The sequence below is a fragment of the Leishmania major genome, chromosome 35 (genome assembly GCF_000002725.2).
Source record: "Leishmania major strain Friedlin complete genome, chromosome 35".
NCBI lineage: Eukaryota > Euglenozoa > Kinetoplastea > Trypanosomatida > Trypanosomatidae > Leishmania > Leishmania major.
This window is the reverse complement of record NC_007284.2, coordinates 1603030-1620744: the sequence shown is the minus strand read 5'-3', so window position 1 is coordinate 1620744 and position 17715 is coordinate 1603030. Positions and strand designations below refer to the sequence as shown.

Here is a 17715-nt window from a genome sequence, read left to right as displayed (position 1 = left end):
TGCGACACACGCTGACGGCGGGGCTACGAGCGGTCAGCGTGTGTCACACAGCCCCCCACGGTGCGCACACGCGCTGGCCCGAAAGGCACGGCGAGGCCGACGCGCACTTGCGCACGGAAAAGAAACGGAGCGAGAGCGAAACAAAACCGTAAAAGAAACGAAAAAGCAGCTGTGCGAGAGCGAAGCGGCGAACGCAGCGGGAGGGAGGATAAAGTTACAAAAGTACATCAACACGCCGCACGGCACTTCGCGGCAACCTTTTTTTCGTTTCCACATCCACGACCTCTGCACCCGTGATCGAAAACGACGGGAAGGCAATCTGCGGAACTCACTCTCACGCACACACATACGCACACCGCCCCAGCCTACGCGTCGAAGGAGTCGTAGAGGAGATGGTTGATTCCTGGCGCCAGTGCAAAAGTGCCGTCGTCGACCAGCTCGCACACGCCGTTGTAGCGGATGAGGAACTTCCGGCTCTCGTCGAACCACCGCAGCTCGTACTCGTTGTTTACAAAGACCTGAACGGCGCCGTTGGACAGAAGAAAGGCGCTGAGGGTGCGGTTCTCGTTGAAGCGGAACCACCGCACGTACAGGAAAGGCTCGCCGTTGCAGCTGTAGGCGCTGCGAGGTGCCTGGTACACGGAGACGGTACCAGGGGTACGCTGCTGCTTCATCATGTTCGTGTCATACGCTACGATGTCCTGCAGCGCATGGAAAGCGATCCGGAGCTCCGGGTGGCCCTTCGCCTTGAGCAGCGATGTGGCACAGGTGGAATCGGCGCCCTCCACCGTATCCACCTGATTCACAACGAAGAACTGCCGCTCCAGCATGGAAAAGACCGCCGAGTGCATCGGAAAGTCACTTGTAAGAAAAATGGCACCGGTGCGGCCCGGCTGCGCGTGATAGACGAACGCGTACGGCTCCTCTTCCCCTTCCGCACATGTCCCGGAGGCAGCATCGCGCTCCGACTCGGCGTGCGGAAACAAGTAAAAGTGTCGAATCCACTCCCCATTCAGCAACGCGTCGCGCTCCTCCGGCGTCGGCTGCCGTGCCACCTCATCTCGGCGATCCTTCTTGAAGCGCGCGAACGGTTGCCACGGGCCCTCCGGGACGCTCTCTACCGGTCGCTGTTTCACCTCCACGTCCTCTGGCCGTTGTGGTCGCGCGGCCACCCCGACGGCTGCAGTCCCGCCGCCGCGGTGCGAGCCATTGCTACTACGCTCTTCCTTTTGCTGCATCGCAGCGATCGAAATTCGAGGTGGGTTAATCTGCGCCACCTCATGCGCCTCGTCCACGTTCACGTCGAGGGTGTCCTGTGCACCACGGCGCCGACGGCTGCTGTCTTTGGCTGCTCGGCTGCCCTTCTCCTTCACAGCAGAGCGGTTCTTGTCCTGCTTGGGGGGCCGGCCACGACGACGCGGCAGCTCAGGCGGCGCCGACGCCTCATCCCCGCTCTCCGCTTCCTCGTCGAGGATGGCAGCGGCTTGGAATGAGCCGCACACAGCATCCGCCCGCGCCGCTGCGTTCGTTTTTCTCGACCCGCTGTAGTACTGACCTCCGCCAGTCCGCAGGAGGTGCTCCCGCAGCACACAGCTGTTTGAGTGGACCGCACGGCAGCAGGAGCACGTGCACTGCCGCTGATACGTTGTGTAGCAGTCTGGGCACAGGTCGCGGCCGCATGGGCAGTGAAAGAAGTGCAAGTTCTTCTCCCCTGGCCCGGTCGGGAGAAACTCATAATCGCACATGTCACAAACGAAGCCGTATTGGTACTTCTTGCTCATCACCTGCATCACCTCCTTGAAACGGTGTGGGTGGGCGGCGGACTTCTCCTGCTCCTCTGCGAGCCACGTGATGCTGTAGCGCTCCTGGTCCTCCTCAATGGTCAGCCGAAAGCTGGCGAGCAGCCACGCATGCTCCACCAGCAGCATCGCAGAAAGCGCGCGGCGGTGGTCCGCCTCGTCTTGCCAGATAACGTCCAGACCAAGCTCGAGCGCGACACGCTGCGCACGCTTCATCACCGGCGGTGATCCCCTGTGGCCTGCACGCCCCTGTGCGGAGGAGACGGCGGCGACGCTAGCAGATGCCTGCCGCCGCAGCAACGCCTGCCGCGAAGACGACGGGGATGGGTTTACGGCTGAAAGTGACGATGTAGTGCGGCTCGCCAGCAGAGAGGCGGGCACCTGCGCCGATGCCGTTGTCGCCGTGCTGTCTGGCGCATCACTGGATAAGTCGCGGGTGCCACCTTTGAGGATCAACGAGGAAGGCTGGCGCAGAGACGCGTTGCGGCTTCTCTTGCCGCCCGATGCAGCCCTCTTGTGCGAGGTGGGCATCGCGCTCGCTTCAGTTGGCGCCTCCGCATCTTTCAGAAGCTCCACACTCCCGCTGCGCTGAATGCCAGGGCGCATATGCTCGCGCGCCCTATCAACGGTTGAAGCGCTGCTCGCTGGCTCGCTGACAGGTTGCTGCTTGTCCCGTGGGAGCAGAGGTGGCGTGGCACACGACGGCTCCACCCATGCCTTGGGATGGCCTACGCTGTCCCTCTGCCCGGCTGCTACTGAGCCGGCGGTCTCCAGAGCATCCTGAAGCCGCACCGGCGACATACCGCGGCTGTGACGCTGCGACGTGCAGGCGCCACGGTTCACAGCCTCCGCCTCACCCTCATCGTCGCCGCTGTCGGCACACGCATGCGCGGAACTAGACTGCAACCTCGTGCCAGCCGGTGGAGCTATTCGCCTGACGTTCTCCGCCGACGCTGCTCGTGAGCCGACGCGCGACGAGGGAGCCGACACGGCGCTCTTTGCTCGTCGGGCAGACTTGGACCGTCGCGTCTTGGCCGTCTCCTCCGCCATGACCACGGATATCTCGCGGATGGGTTTGCTGCGCTTGCGGGCGCTGGCGCGCACGTCGTACACCTGCACTGTGACCGCCCCATCAATGCCGCCCTCGCCGGAGCGCTGGACCACCTTGAGAGAGCCGCGCGGTGAAGATGTAGTGGTGCCAGACGCGTGCAGGCCGCCGTCGCGCGCGCTGCCGCTGCTGCTGTGCTGCGCGTCGGTCTCGCTATTGTCCTCGTTGGAGGCTGAGGTGGGGCTGTGCAGGCGACTGTTCAGCAACGACGCTGTTACGCCGGCGCTACGCTCCTCGACGGCACGCAGCAGGTGCGCCTCATCGTGAGACAGCAAGAAGTCATCCTGCACGCCGAGAAATGCCGCCACCGCTGCGGGTGGATAGCGCCGCCGTAAGTTCCACAGCTTGTTCTCCAGGATCGTGTTCACGTGCGGCCGCTCCTCGGGGTTGACGACGAGGATGGAGTTTACAAGCTGCTTCAGGTCCTGCGACACCGTAACGCCGACAGGCCACTGCCAGTCGCCGGCAGCTACGCGGCGCAGCAGGCGCTCATTCATGCGGTGCTGCTGGCTCAAGCCGTTGCCCTTTTCGCCCTCTGCGCCATGCGTGGTGTCTCCATGTCCGGTAACGCCCGCCGCATCCGCGCCTCCGGGGGTGCTGCCCGCTGCCGGCGCCGGATACGGGTTCCGCTGCGTGAAAATAGAGAAGAGGACAATCCCCAGCGACCACACATCAGCAGCCACGCCGACGCTCACGCGCCGGTCCTTGTGAAGGGCGTTGTGCGCCATCTCCGGAGACATGAAAGACACAGTGCCCGCCACCACGTCGCCTGCCGGTGGCTTGAGCGAGTTACAAGCAAGGCCAAAGTCAATCAGCTTCAGGTTACCATCGAGGTCGAAGACAAAGTTCTGCAGCTTGATGTCACGGTGGATGCAGCCCTCTGCGTGCACGTACGCGACGGCTTGAGCCGCCTGATGCGCCATGAAAAGCATCTCCGCTTCGCTGGTGATACGTGTGCTGAGGAGAAGGTCGTGTAGCGTGCTCGGAACACACAGCTCCATGCCGATCACGATCAAGTCCGCTGTCTTGTTGAGCGCCCCAAACTCGAAACGCGGAAGCAGGAGCCGCCCTTTCGTACACACGCGACTCAGCACGTCTAGCTCCTGGCGAAGCCGCGTACTCTTGCCTGTTGAAATTTTGAGGGCCAGGCGGGGATAGCCGCTGCTGACGGCGCGGTACACCGTGCCGAAGGAGCCCTGGCCAATGCGCTCGCACGGCCACACCTCCTTCACGATCTCCGACTCGCCGCTACGCACAGCAGGGAATCGCAACACCACCTTGTGCAGGCGGTCCCCATCGTAGTCGATCGCATCGACTGTGCCGAGCATCACGTGATCTCGCCGGCGTCTATGTGTGGTAGGCTATTGGGGCTACTTTGGTCGCGATAGACAACAAACTCTGTCACCAAAGCTGCGCTCCCACCCTCCCTACTTCTCTTCTCTTCCGTTGGAACCGTCGCTTTTTGATGCGGCGCTGGCACGCGTTGCGTTAAGTGCGAGTGCCTGCCGTCTACGCCGAGACACGCGTCAGCAACAAGGCACAACGACGCGCTCCTCCAGTCGAGCTACAAGGAAGCAGCAGATGAAGAGCGAAGAAAAAAAAACAGAGGAGAGCAATATGAGCAGGACAGTGAGGAAGACGCACAAACACCCTTGCAGGACAAGAAGCACAGATAGAGAAGACGCCACACAAGGACAGCCAAGAACAGAGCAAAACAGAAAGGATAAAAAATAACAATAGAAAAACCGACAAATCACCCGCAGGCACAACCACGTAGTCAGGAAGCAAGGAATTAGCGCTGTATGAGCATATATATATATATGAGCTGATCTTATCTATACTGTATGGTAGAGCACTGTGCAGGAGAACAAAAAGAACAGAAACGGTGAAAACAATGCGAAGGAGTAACCTCAGTAATGTTGGCTATCGTGCCAGTAAACTCTGCATGCGGCTGATTTGGATGTTTGCGTGTGAGTGTGTGTGTGTGTGTGTGTGTGTATGGAGGGGAGAGAGGGGGGGGGGGCTTTCCAAAAAGAAGCTCCGAAGGGGCAAGTCTGTGAGAAGAGGTTTCTGTGCCTCTGGTGGCGCACGGTGTATCTGCGAGCACGCTTGTATGTTTGTCTGTCTGCTACCCTGGTAGTTTGCACGCTCCCTCTCTCTCTCGCTCTCTCGTTCACTCTTTGAGTATGTGCACAGTGGCGCAACGTTATTATTTGTTTTTGCGGCCGTTTCTTCTGGCCGTCCATCCATCCCGCATTGAAACACGTCGAGTAGGCAACAGAGGAAGAACAACAACGAAAAGGAGAGAAGGCGAGGAGAAGGATAGGCTTTACGCATGAGTGCCAATGCAGCAAGGCAAGTAGGAGACACAGGAGGAGGGAGACCCGCACAAACGCGAATGAAACGATACGCCAAGAGAATGCACAGACCATTCTTTTTTATTATTTCCCTGCTTCCAGAGCGATGCGGCTCTCACGCAGAGCGTGTGTGAGAGATGCACGGAGGCCGAGGCAGACAGCTTGCACCGCTCCACCGCTGAATGAGAGGTGCGCGCGCACACAAGCTGCACGAGACAGCCTCATCCTCTCTGTGGCTCCTCTATACGGTGGAAACGGTAGCGCTGTGGGGTCCTATGCTCTGCCTCACCGCACTGCGTATAAGTCTCTCTCTCTGTGTGTGTGTGTGTGTATTTTTTTGTGCTCTAGCCACTCCAGAGCCGATGTGCGGAGGGGTCCACCTCGCACAGCACTCTTCGCTACAAGCATCTCCGCCAGCAGCGGCGTCAGGAACAGGGGGGTGTCCGAGTATGCAGCAGTCGCATCACTCTCCCCTCGCCCTTATCAAGAAGACGCAAAGGGAAAAGACGGTGCTGCCGCAACACGCACAAAATCAGCCCGGGTTGTCTCATCTGTCAAGCACTGAAGGTAGTACAAGGAGTCCCCGGACGCGAGCTGGCGTCGATATGCGCTGCTGGTCGCATACACAGCAAGCAGTGCACGCATGTAAGCTTGCGTCTCAGCTCCCAGAAGCGTGGAGGTTTGCCAGTCGCCCCCTTGCAAGGAGCTGGTGACGAGATAATGCACCTGCACGGCATTGCTGAGGCAGTGGTTCAGGAATCGAAGAGCCATATCGGCCTCTGTGCGTTCCTTGAAGCCAGCTGCCGCAGTCGATGGAGCCGGCGTCGTCATCGTTGGTTTCCTAGCATTCGAGTAGCTCCCAGAAGGAGGCGCAAAACAAAAAAAACATGATTGGGGGAGATGGGAAAATCGTAAAGACGCATGCGTGTTTGTGTGTGCGTGCAAAGAGAAGAGCTAGAGCGATGCCGCCTCCTACGCACGGTGGGAGGAAGGGGGGGGGGGCATTCATATCCGAAAGGGAAGCCACTAAGGCGGAGGGCAAGACACACATCTTTACAAGAGTAAAAAGTACGCAGGCTCCTCAATCTTACGCACCTCCACGTGCGCGGGCACTCCTTGTCTTTGCGCACGAGGCGCACGCCCGCGATACACCAACTGCTCAGCAGTGGTTCTACGTCCTGTCATCGCAAGAAGGTGAGTCCGTAAATCCCTATCCCTGCCTGTGATAGTGCCTTTCCCTACCTCTCTGCGTACGCGAGTTTCTTTTTGTTGTTGTTGTTGCTCGTTCTTCTTGTAGTTGAACCAGAAGACGGGGACGAGTTGCGTGTTCCGTATGTTTCCTCGGTTGCTTCCCTGCGCTCGCCGGTGTTGTGGCGCCACAACACCGGCGAGCGCATACCGCTGCATAGTGGGCAAAAGATTAGTACCAAGGCACGCACACACACAGAGAAAGTACAAACATTTACGTGCGCACAGTGCGCAAGGAGGACAGAGAAGAGTGTGTCTGCTGCTGCTGCTGCCGCACTGGCAGTAGGGCTGCTGTTTTTCCGAGTGCGCTCGGGAAATCCAGAAAAGGAGAAGAAAGGAGAGAGAGGCGAGTAAGGTGTGTGTGTGTGTGTGGGGGGGGGGGGCTCTACCCAGTACAAGCACAGCCCGAAAAGAGGCAACAAAAGAAAAGACTATGGTACATGATGTGAGGTCTAGCGGTGATGAACAAGAGAAAGTGCAAAGGGAAACCAAAACAGCCACATGCATGCATAAGGCCTTCATGCGCACATACACATACATATGAAACAACTCACGTGCCTGCCCACGAGCACATGCACACACCCCATATGCGATCCGTATTGCCCACTTGTGAAGGACTCAACAACACAGCTGAAACAACAAAATCCAAACAGCACCACAGAAAGTGGTGCAGGGGGAAACACAGAGGAAACGTAGAAACAACCACGTCTCACTCTGCATGAGGCACGCTGAAGAACACGCGCAGAGTCCGTTCGATAGAGCGCTGATAGTAGTACTCCATTGGTAGCTCGGGCTCTTCAGTCTCCCCGCCGTTGCGCGGCGCAGTGTGACGGTGCCACCGCCTCCCACGTGAACCGCAGGGCTCGACTACAGACGGGCACGTCTGCGCGGCCGTCTTACCCCAACTGAACGGCACGGAACTCGACAGCACAAATATAGCCGGCGCGGCTGCTGCCATGTGCTGTCGTGCGCGCTTGGTGTCGGCACAGCTGAGGCGTCTCTGCGTCTGGCTCGAAGTGAGACGCTCGTTCGTATCACGCTCGCACTCTTGTCTTTTTGCTCGGCACTCCCTGGGGCGGCTACCGACCTCGCGTGGTCGGGTCGGTGCGGTGAAACAGCAACGAGCCTGCGACAGCCCACCGCCACCACTCGAGTCGCACTCAAGATCTCTTAGCGAGCAGTCTCCGTCCTTCTCTTTCTCAGCTGGCGCCAGGTTCTGAAACGGTCGCCTGCGCTGAGGCGCATCGTCGGGTGACAGGGTAGGCGAAGCGATACCGGTTTCCTCCGCTAATCGCCCGAGACTAGGGTGTGCGGCGTGCTGAGGAGGAGAGGGGCCAGGGGCATGGGTGCCAAAGCCCCCGGCGGCGATGCTGGATTCCAGCGTGGGAAATGTGTTGATGTTGCGCGGTTGAGGGCTCTGTTGCTGCTGCTGTTGCAAGCGCTCACGCTCGCGGGCCTGCCGAGCTGCCTCCGCCACAGCCCGTGCGTGGGCGACGCAGCGCTTTTGCTCTTCCTGCTGACGTTGCTGCTGTGCGGCCAACAGCTCTTGGTAGTTCATGTCATACAGATAGCGCCGCGCAACGTCACCCAAGACTTCGTAGGCCTCTTGAATGTCTGTGAAGTCCCTCGAGAGTGGATGGCACGAGGCCCCCGCTGCATTTGAGTGCGCAACGCCTGCGTTGGCTGATGCATGCTCATCTCTCTTTGTGGCAACGCGGTGCTTGTCAGCGTCTACTGTGGAGGTCACCTCTGTCGCCGCGCCACCGCCCGTCTTGTCCGGATGGAACTGGAGCGCCAGACGCTTGAAGGCGCGGCGAATCTCCTCGCCGGAGGCGCGGGGCAGCACATCGAGAATAGCGTAGTAGTCCTTCAGCATCACACGTGCCCCCAGCTCATATGAGCCCACAACAAAACAGACACAAGGAGCGGCCTCTTGCGCGTCACGGTCAACGACAAAAGCGGAAGCGGGTGCGAACGCAGAGAAAGGAAGACGGTGAGCGACCAGCAAGAGGAGAGGCAGATGCGCACGAGAAGGGCACACCTGACGCTACGCTGTACATTCATGCACAGAGATGCGCATCCCGGTCAGTGAAAGAGAGAGAGAGAGAGGCCGCCAGCAAAGCACTTGCGCCGATATGTGCTTCGACGTGGAAGAAGTTTGAACCGGTGAAAAAATGCTGTCGCCTTCCGTTTCGTTCACGCGTGCAGCGGTGCTGGAATGTTTTCCCTATCCCTGACCTACCGCGCACTGCTGCACGGTGAGAGAAGTACCGAGAAGAGGCGAGATACGAACAGTAAAGAAGAAGGAAGAGAGAATGGAAAGCTGGTAACGCTCATCTAGCCCGCAGAGGTCCTCGGTGCAGAGGCAAAGAGCCACAAAGACGGCCGGCATGGCCCATCACGAGTGCCCCAGCCAACGAGGCAGGCTATTGCGCAGGCTGTCGTCGCATGCGGAGCACGCCAACACACAAGGTCAAGAAAAGAGTAACACTTAGCGGGGTTCCCCACTTCGAAAGCAGTCCAGAATCGATGCGCCAACGCAACCGTAGTGCAACGAGTGAGTGCTGTCAGCGCGGCTGCAGCGTTCTTCCTTTGCTCTGCAACACCCACCCTCCCCTTTCTGTTTGTGCTACTGCGTTCGTTTTCACTGTCGTGCTCACGGCCCCGCTTGTGGCGTCTGACCTATGCTTCGCGGCACAGTAGGGCTGACTCCGTCGATGCGTTCATTCCAACTTGATTAATCGAGTTAATGTATTCGCGTCTCTCTCCCGCTCGCTCAGGGCACGGAGAACACCGTCCCGCGAGCGTTGCGGAGTGCCGTCCCTTCATGAGGTCTGTCGACACCTTTTCTCGCGGTAAACCACACTAGCGTAGCGGATGATACGGCTGCAAACACATCGACAGCAGTGCGTAGGTGCTGGGAGCAGCAACGCCACTCCAGCGGAGATGTCTGGAAAGCGAGAGAGAGATGCACAGAAAGAAAGGGTTCGAAGACTGCAGCGCTTGCAAGATCCATCTTTCCTTGTCTCTGATTTTTTGGCCTTTCCTGTGCGGCGTGTTGTCCCTGCGGTGTTGCGGTGATGATCAGCGCGCCTTGCGGGCAAGCTGCGCCTCTTTTCGCTCGCGCGCACTCATGAAAGAGTTCTCGATGGCTTCCACGCCCATCTTCTCGTCCACCACGTGCCGGTTTACCTTGCCGCGCCGCTCCATCTTCACGTAATAGCTATCTTTGAGCAGCTCGTCCAGCTCTGCCTGCTTCCAGGCGCGGCTGCGCTCGGACTTGGACATCTTCAGCAGCTTCAGTGTCTCCAGCTTCTCGTTGCGCTCCGTGCGGTGTCTCTTCGCGCCTGGGCCGTCATCGCTGCCGCCGTCCAGAGCTGCCATGGCCGACTGCTCCTCGGCGGCACGTTGCCGCTTCTCCCGCAGCTCCGTCACCATTTGCCTCACAAACGGAGCGAATTCGTCCTGCAGAGGAATGCGCAGCACACGCATCCGTTTGATCTCACCGCAGTTGGGGATCTTGAAAAGTGCGAAGCCGTGCGTGAGGTCGGTGAGGTCGATGAGCTGCAGTTGAAAGATGTAGCGGCACTCGTGCTCCTTGTAGGCCCGCAGGAACGACACGAAGGCCCGGGCGGCGAGGCTCAGCAGCTTCGCATTGCGGCACCCCTCTCGCCGCAGTGCGAGAATGGAGGGACTCGTGCACATGTCGCCCAGCACCTCCTTCCGTTTCGCGAGTCGCTGACTCTTCCCTTCCACCATCGCCTGATGCGCCTCGTGCAGCTGCTGCCGGCGCTCTCGCCGACTCAGCTGCTTCTCACGGTGCGCCTGGTGAATCGCCTTCCGCTTATCCGGCAGCTCGGAGCTGAGCAGCGTGCGTCGCGCGTTCATGTTACGCACCGCATCCTTGGCGACGTCGACGCTGTCCTGCTCCCCGTCCAGCGACTGGAGAGGTACGTTCTGCAGCCGCATGAAGTTGATGTACTCCAGCTCCTGCGGCATGAGAAAGACGACGCTCTTACCGCTGCGCCCCATGCGCGCTGTGCGGCCGATGCGGTGGATGAACGTGTTCGGGTCTACCGGCGGGTCGTACTGAACCACCACGCCCACCTCCGGGATATCCAACCCGCGTGCCGCCACGTCGGTGCACACGAGCACGCATCGCGAACGCCTCGTCACTTGCCGGTGCACCTGCTGACGCTTTTCCAATTTCATTTGGCCGTGGAGGGCGAAGACGCTGTCCGCCTCGTCCTTCAGCAGCACCGCCGAGAGCGCCTCGTAGAGCCACTCCACACTGGCACATGTCATGACATACACAAGCACCTTCTCACCCCTGTGCGACGCCAGAAACTCAACGAGGCGGTCCAGCTTCTCCGACGCCCGCGTGAAGGCAAAGAAGTTAGAGAGCTGCTCGGGTATCTGTGGCTTTGCAGTGTCGCTGTCGGGGGCGTTGAGGGGGTTGATGCGGACGGTGACGGACACCGGGTTGCGCATCCCAGCCCGCGCCAGCTCCGCCAGCTCTTTTGTCTGCGTCGCACTGAACAGACCGGTGCGGCGCTGCCTCGGCAGCCGCTTCAGCAGCGCATCCAGTTTTGCCCGGAAGCCGAACTCGAGCAACTTATCGGCCTCGTCGAGAATGAGAAGCTCGAACTGACTCAAGTGAAAGAGGTTCGCGTACTTCGAGGAGACGAGCAGCTCGTAGAGGCGGCCCGGTGTGCCGACTAGTACGTTGCCGCCCTGCTTGCTGAATTCCTCGACATCGTGCTTGATGTCGCGTCCGCCGATGTAGCACTGGTACGAGTAGGCGGGAAGACCGTTCGCCGGGCTGCCGTTTTTGTACCCTTTCGTCACAAAGTGCAACATGCGCTTTACAATCTGAAACACCTGCTGCGCCAACTCCCTCGATGGCAGCACGAGAACGGCAAACACAGCGTTCTTGTACTCCTTTGCTACCTCGCGGCACCGTGGGCGCAGCAGCATCTCCAGGCACGGGATAAGGTATGCGAGCGTCTTGCCGCTGCCGGTGATGGCCTCCACAACTACGTCGTAGTTGGTGAGGAAGAGTGGAATGGTTCGGGCCTGGACGGGGGCCATTGTCGTGAACTTCATGTTGTCCCGGAGGAACGAGAGAGTCGGCTCACTCAGCTTGGCCCCCTTCATCGTTTCCCATGTGTTCGCCATGGCGAGGGCAGCGACGCAGCAAAGCACCGCACAGGTGCCCCTCGCCCTACTACCACCACCAATGGCACTTGCGGCCGTCGAAGCTAAAGGGGGTGTGGTAGCAAGTGAGGGCACGCACAACGTTATAGAGGGACGCAGTCAGCAATGCGGGCACGGGAGACACGGTTTAGGCGGTGCCAGTGGTCGTGCGATTGCTCTCTTTCTTTTTCGAGCGGCGATTCCGTTGTTGTGTTCTTTTCGTGCTTTTCGTGTGTGTGTGTGTGTGTGTGTGTGTGTGTGTATGTTACAGTGGTGCAAGCGAGAGCCGCAGCGAAAGAAAGAGAAGGCACGGGAGAATAAGGTGGAGGAAGTGTGGCGGCAGTCGGCGCACTTAATAAAGGCGCTTAGTTGCCCCACGCGCCACGCATGACGGCTACATGGCAAACAAGGGCCTCGGTGAATTCTGCGGCACACCGGCGCAGAGGGCAGTCACCCTAGGACCTGAAAAGCAAAAAAAAAGAAACGCTCTCGCAGAGCGCTAGGTGCATGGGAATGGATACTACAGAGAACTGCTTCAGCCCATGAGTAACCTGCCGGCCCGCACACGTGCACCGGCCAAAAAGACGAGTTGCCCCCGCGGCTGCTTTGTGTTGCCGCGTGCTTGGCTGATCGTTGGGGCTTCGAAGTTGGTTACGTGTTCGAGACAAGATCGAAGGTGAACGCTGGAAGAATACCACTTGGCAGAGCGAGACAGCTACAGACGGCTAGTGAGGGGTTAGCGAGGTGACACTCCGAAGGGGAAAGACAGCGCGAGGAATGGTAATCAAGGAAGCGCCGGACAAAGGCAAGAGGGAGGTAGGGAAGGAGGAGTGAGCCGCCCGCATGGAGGCCGCTCCGTCGTGCAAACGACCACTGTCCCCACCCACCTTGTCTTCCCTACCATACGCATCGTCCTCGACTCTGGAGCATACGCAGGAAAGAGAAAAACAAAACTTTTCTTTCGCGCTCCGCAAGCAAAGCACAAAAGTCAGGCGAGACAAGTCTACCGCTGACACGATTGTGCACTTGCAAGAAACTCGGCAAGAGGGCGGCAGAAAACACAAACACACTGAGCGACGAAACAGAAAGGAGGGAGAGCATCTTGGACAGTCGCAGTCGAGAAACATACAGTTGCGTGCGCGAGCAGGTGGAAAAAAGGGGGGCGAAACAGGGCATTGACGAAGCGCCTGCAGTCACCGAAGGGAAGCAGCAGATACACAAGGTGCACACACACACACACACGAGCGAAGGAGTGACGAACTAAAATCGGGAATGGAAACGCAGAGAAGACGGTGCCCGTACCCTGGCAAACAGGCAGTCAAGTGGTAAACACCAGCTCGAGCTGTGCCTGGTGGTGAAGGCGACGTGAAGCACATACAAATATAAATGCAGGCATACACAACCAGACACAGGTGTAAGAGAGCCTTGCTTCTGTTCAATTTCACTCTGCTCGGCATGTTAGCTTCTCCTTCGCTTTTTTTCCTTTTCGTCTGCCTCTCTTGTGGCGCGGTGTGGGTGGTGAATGTAGAAGAGACCTACTCTCTACACGTCCTCTTAAAACGCCCTCTAACACAGTGTTGTCCCTATTCGTTTGGCGAGGTGTTTAGGCTGTAGAAGATGGAGCTCTCCTTGCGTCGGCTGCTGAATGCGTCACTGATGCGCATCAGCGCGTGACTTCGCAGCAACTATGTGCGGGTGCTTGCCTAAACACCAACCTCGACCTCTCTGTGTTCCAACCCTCCCCGCTCTCCCTTCGCGTCAGAGAAACAAAGAGAGAAGAAAAGGCGGGCAAACAATTCAGTCGCAGATGATGACATGCCGAGAAGAACAACTGAAAGAGCAGATACCAACTCCAGACCTTTCGCGTGGCACACGGCCGCGCCACGCAGCGCGCGGCGACAACCTTTGTTCCCTTACTCCTCTCTCACTTCCTCCTTGACTGCCTCCGCCCCCTTCCTCCCCTGTAACGTGCCCCTATACGCCCAAACGAGCCGCCGCAATGATCATCAAAAAGGGACGCGGAGATTGAAGAGAGAGCATGACGCGGCACGCGAGTAGGAGCGAGACAGCGGCAGACCGTCCGAGATACAGGGGGGCGGGGGGAAGAGCGGGTGAAGGGTCAGAGAATCTGCGTCCCCGTCCCAGTTGCTTCTGCTTTTCCACCACGCACGCTATCGTCACCTACGCACAGGCTTTTGATGTTGCTGCTTTCCCTTTTGTCGCCGCTCTCCTTACGCCGTCTTGCCAATATCAAACGACAGCAGCAGCTCCGGCGTTGCGCACGTCCGTGACAAAGTCCTGCAGGGCGCTCATGTAGCCGGGCATCAGCGGCAAGTTGTTGTGGCGCCCGTCCTCAAACTCGAGAAAGCGACGCAGCGGAATGGTGAGTTCGCCACCGTTGCCATCGCGCAGACACTTCGTCGCGGCCTTGTATAGTGTCCGCATCTGCTCCGGTGGCACAATCTCATCACGCATACCAGAGAGAAAGAGCATCGGCACCACAACCTTAGTAATCTTCTGCGCGCTGTTCCAACTTATCCGCAGAGCCAGGGGCTTGACGTAGTACTCGAAGATACCCACCGCAAGGTCTGGGCACCGGCTCGCCAGCTTCGTCAGGATTGGCCGGCTCAGCGCAGAGGCCATGTCGCTAATGGAGCTGAAGGAGTTTTCTACAATCACAGCAGCTATGCGACGGCCGTACCGCTCGTTGGCAGCCAAGTGAATCGAAACAGCGCCACCGAGGCTAGTGCCCATGACAATGATACGATCACGCGGCACACGAGGATCCTGCCACAGATAATCGAAGCAGGCCTGCGCATCCAGCTCCAACGTCTCCTGCGTCTGCTCCGAGTCATCGCTAAGGCCAAAACCGCGATAGTCAACCATCATGACCGCGCACTTCAGGTGGGTCACAAAGGCCTGAGCAAGAGGCAGGCGATGGCCAACGTTACCGGCGTTTCCGTGAAAGTACAGCATCACAAAACTCGGCATCCCGCTCGACATGGTAACGCTTCTGCTGCTGCCAGACACCATGTTGCTGGCGCTGGTACTGTCTGTAGCGCTACCTGGTGCATCCACCTCTACATGCATGCCTCCCTCTGCGGTGGCCACGTTCGAGGATGCGCGCCCGATCGAGTCGGGAACGCTTGCATTGCCGCTCTTCTCCGCGGACGGCGCAGGCGCTGGCCATAGCATGTAGCCCCACAATCGCACCTTATCAGCGGTGGTGACGCACACGCGCTCTGCGTAGGGGATGCCGAGCGCCACCGGGTCTTCGCAGACCTCTCGGCTCTCCGGAGGAATGTGTGGGTAGTAGAGAAGCTGGTTCTGCTGACTTCGGTAGCGGTAGCTCATGATGTGCAGAAAAAGCGACACAAATACGGCGACGAGGACCAAGTAGAGTCCAGCCGAGAGAAGAAAGCTGCCAAAGCTCATCGCGCCGTTTCCGCGAAGGAGGGGTCAAGGTGCTCTCAGCGCTGGCGCTCGAGTCCAAGCTCAAATGTCACCTTGGACAAGTGACTGTGAGTCTTTTTGGCAGGCACACATACACGCAGTCTGTGCCTTGAATGCTGCTGCTCGACGATGTCCAGGAATGCAGGCAAAAGGGTGCAGCCGAAGTCACCGTTTCTTTGCTTTGTGCACCTTGCTACCCCCAACTACCTCCCTGCCTGTCTGTTTAGCGAGCAAACTGGATGAAGCGCGGTAGGAGACGCACCCCAGGCGGGACAAGGGTGCGAAAGAGAGCGCACAGACGAGGCGACAAAAAACAAAGGACGCGCAGGCGAGGGGGGCGCGTGTGCGCGGGAGACGAGCACAGGGCAAGCGGGGAACACCAAAACGATGTGATGCAAGGACAAGGAAACGCGATAAAGTCTGGGAGTGTTGCCCTCTCGCCACCTCGTCATGTAAAGTTCCTCACGCGAACCTCCAGACTCTCTTGCTTTGCCTTTAGCCAAAACAAGCAAAAAAAAAGGACAGCTGAACCATGCGCGGTGTCTGGAGGGCGATGCGCAATGCGGAAGAGAGAGAGAGAATAGGTGATCGCCACAGCGAGTCCAAATATATATATATATATATTCTCCTAGAACGGCGGCGAAGAGAGAAAAGGCAGCAGTATGTCAGCACGCACTGCCACGACTTGCTTGCGGAATATGAAGATGATAAAGGGTGCTGAGCGCCGAAGGGAGAGAGAGAGGTGTAGGCGCAAACGGGAGGTAGTGCTGTTGAGGCTACGTGACGCTTACCAAAATAAGAAAGAGCGGAAAAGGGGGTGAGCAACAGATAGCGGAGAAGAGCGGATGTAGTAACGGTTGAAGCAGACGTGCAGCGAGAGAGAGAGAGAGCGGTGATACTCACTCTCCCTCGAACACCGTGTGCCTCTCCTTGCTTTTTTTGCTCTTTGTTGCTGTTGCTCTTCCGTGACTGTCGAGCCTGCGGTGATGAGGCTGAAGGCGTACAGGGACGAGAAAAAAAAAGACGGGGCGAACGCAGTGATGCGATTTGTTCTTTTTTTTTCGAAGGGAACACACTCGGTGGCTTAGGGGTGCACACCAACCGCACGTGCGCAGGCGTCGGCACTACAATGACGGCGACTGCTTTTCTTCTCGTCTGCTTTGGCGCAGTGCACCGCGAAGAGAGAGGCAAGGAAGCAAAAAGTCAACGAGAAGGAAGAGTGGTAGAGAAAAAGAACCAGGCATTGCGGGCGAGAGCACAGAAAGAGAGAGAGAGACACACACAATTCCCAGAGGAGGGGGAGAGCTGGAGAGGGGTGAAGGATTAGAGGCCACCCGCGGATGACGCCGCAGATGCCGCGGCACGTTTCCCTTGAAGTGGCGTATGGGAAACAGAGAGCGCGTGTCAGGTGGCGCTAAATCCGCCCCTTTCGCTCTCCCCAGCTCCTCGGTACCGACGTCATGGGCCCTTCGTGGAAAGAAGCATAGCCGTGAAGTGGTCTTCCACTCCGTGCTGCCGCTCCTTCAGGTTCCGGCCTAGGGGGTGACCTTCTCTCGCATATCTCCTCTCCCAGTACACACGAAGAGGGCAGCGGAAAGAGTCGACCCCAGACGATGGAAGGAGGGGCCGTCGCAGGCTTGACCTTTTTCCAAAAAGAGGTCAGCAGCAGCGCTAGGTACCACTCCCACGACAATGGCATTGGCTCCTCGTCACTCTTGCAGTGCGTCTCACTTGACAATATTGTTTCTTCTCTTTGTTTTTGCCATTTGTCGTTTGAGTTGCCGCTGCGTATTTTAGTGTGCATGAATGTGGGCGAAAGAGTGCGTGCATGCGTGTTCGAGTATCCGCAAGAAGAAAAACAGAGGGTGTTGGTATTCCACTACGCTTGTTGGAGTATAGGCATGTGTGGCTGACCGTCGGGCTGTCTGTCTGCGCTGGAGTGCTGCCGCCGTCAGTGCACCCTACCACCACAATGTTCAACGAGAAGCGCGAGAGCGTGACGAACAAACGACGCGGGACAAGGAAGGCCAGGCTCCCGCTTCCCTCGAGAAACGCATAAAGGAGAAACGAAGAGCCACGAAGACGCGTGCGAGTGTGCATGCAGGTAGGTGTAGATGTATGGGTAAAAGCGAGTGTCTCATGCACGTAGAAAAAGCGAAACAAAAAAAAAATCCAGCAAGCCAAACTGTAAACAGCAACGACAGGAGCAGCAGCATGGGACAGAGGAGATGGAGTCCGTAAGCCGGAAGCACACGCGCGCACGACACGCAGACGGGAAGAGATAGAGAGATGAGACATAGGCTGATGGCAGCGTGCACGCAAATAGCACAAAGACACGCACTCTCACGCACGGCCAATCAAGCACACGCTCTGACAAACAAACACACACGCACACACCTTCTCATATGCTTGCTCACACACTCCAAAAAGGTAAATACCTAAGCTCTCCTCCGTTTTCCGCTACCCCCGCCCTTTACTCCTGGTTCGTTTCCGCCATGCCACGCCAAGTAAAGTACAACATACATGTATATAGGTAGAACACACGCACACAGGC

At 58.3% G+C, this 17715-nt stretch overlaps 5 protein-coding genes across 5 annotated transcripts; all 5 read right to left on the bottom strand.

The window, feature by feature from the left end:
- Positions 1-365: 365 nt before the first annotated feature.
- LMJF_35_4050 (putative protein kinase) lies at positions 366-4235 on the bottom strand (the record flags this gene model as incomplete). Its single annotated transcript, XM_003722753.1, has 1 exon — positions 366-4235. One exon carries the CDS (start codon positions 4233-4235, stop codon positions 366-368), a length of 3870 nt encoding a protein of 1289 aa, XP_003722801.1.
- Positions 4236-5747: 1512 nt separating this feature from the next.
- LMJF_35_4045 (conserved hypothetical protein) lies at positions 5748-6095 on the bottom strand (the record flags this gene model as incomplete). Its single annotated transcript, XM_003722752.1, has 1 exon — positions 5748-6095. The coding sequence occupies one exon, from the start codon at positions 6093-6095 to the stop codon at positions 5748-5750; it is 348 nt and encodes a 115-aa protein (XP_003722800.1).
- A 1126-nt stretch (positions 6096-7221) lies between these two features.
- Positions 7222-8388, bottom strand: LMJF_35_4040 (conserved hypothetical protein; the record flags this gene model as incomplete). The annotated part of the gene is made up of 1 exon (XM_003722751.1): positions 7222-8388. One exon carries the CDS (start codon positions 8386-8388, stop codon positions 7222-7224), a length of 1167 nt encoding a protein of 388 aa, XP_003722799.1.
- Positions 8389-9596: 1208 nt separating this feature from the next.
- On the bottom strand, positions 9597-11669 carry LMJF_35_4030 (putative ATP-dependent RNA helicase; the record flags this gene model as incomplete). Its single annotated transcript, XM_003722750.1, has 1 exon — positions 9597-11669. The coding sequence occupies one exon, from the start codon at positions 11667-11669 to the stop codon at positions 9597-9599; it is 2073 nt and encodes a 690-aa protein (XP_003722798.1).
- Positions 11670-13958: 2289 nt separating this feature from the next.
- On the bottom strand, positions 13959-15143 carry LMJF_35_4020 (serine peptidase; the record flags this gene model as incomplete). Its single annotated transcript, XM_003722749.1, has 1 exon — positions 13959-15143. The coding sequence occupies one exon, from the start codon at positions 15141-15143 to the stop codon at positions 13959-13961; it is 1185 nt and encodes a 394-aa protein (XP_003722797.1).
- Positions 15144-17715: the final 2572 nt, after the last annotated feature.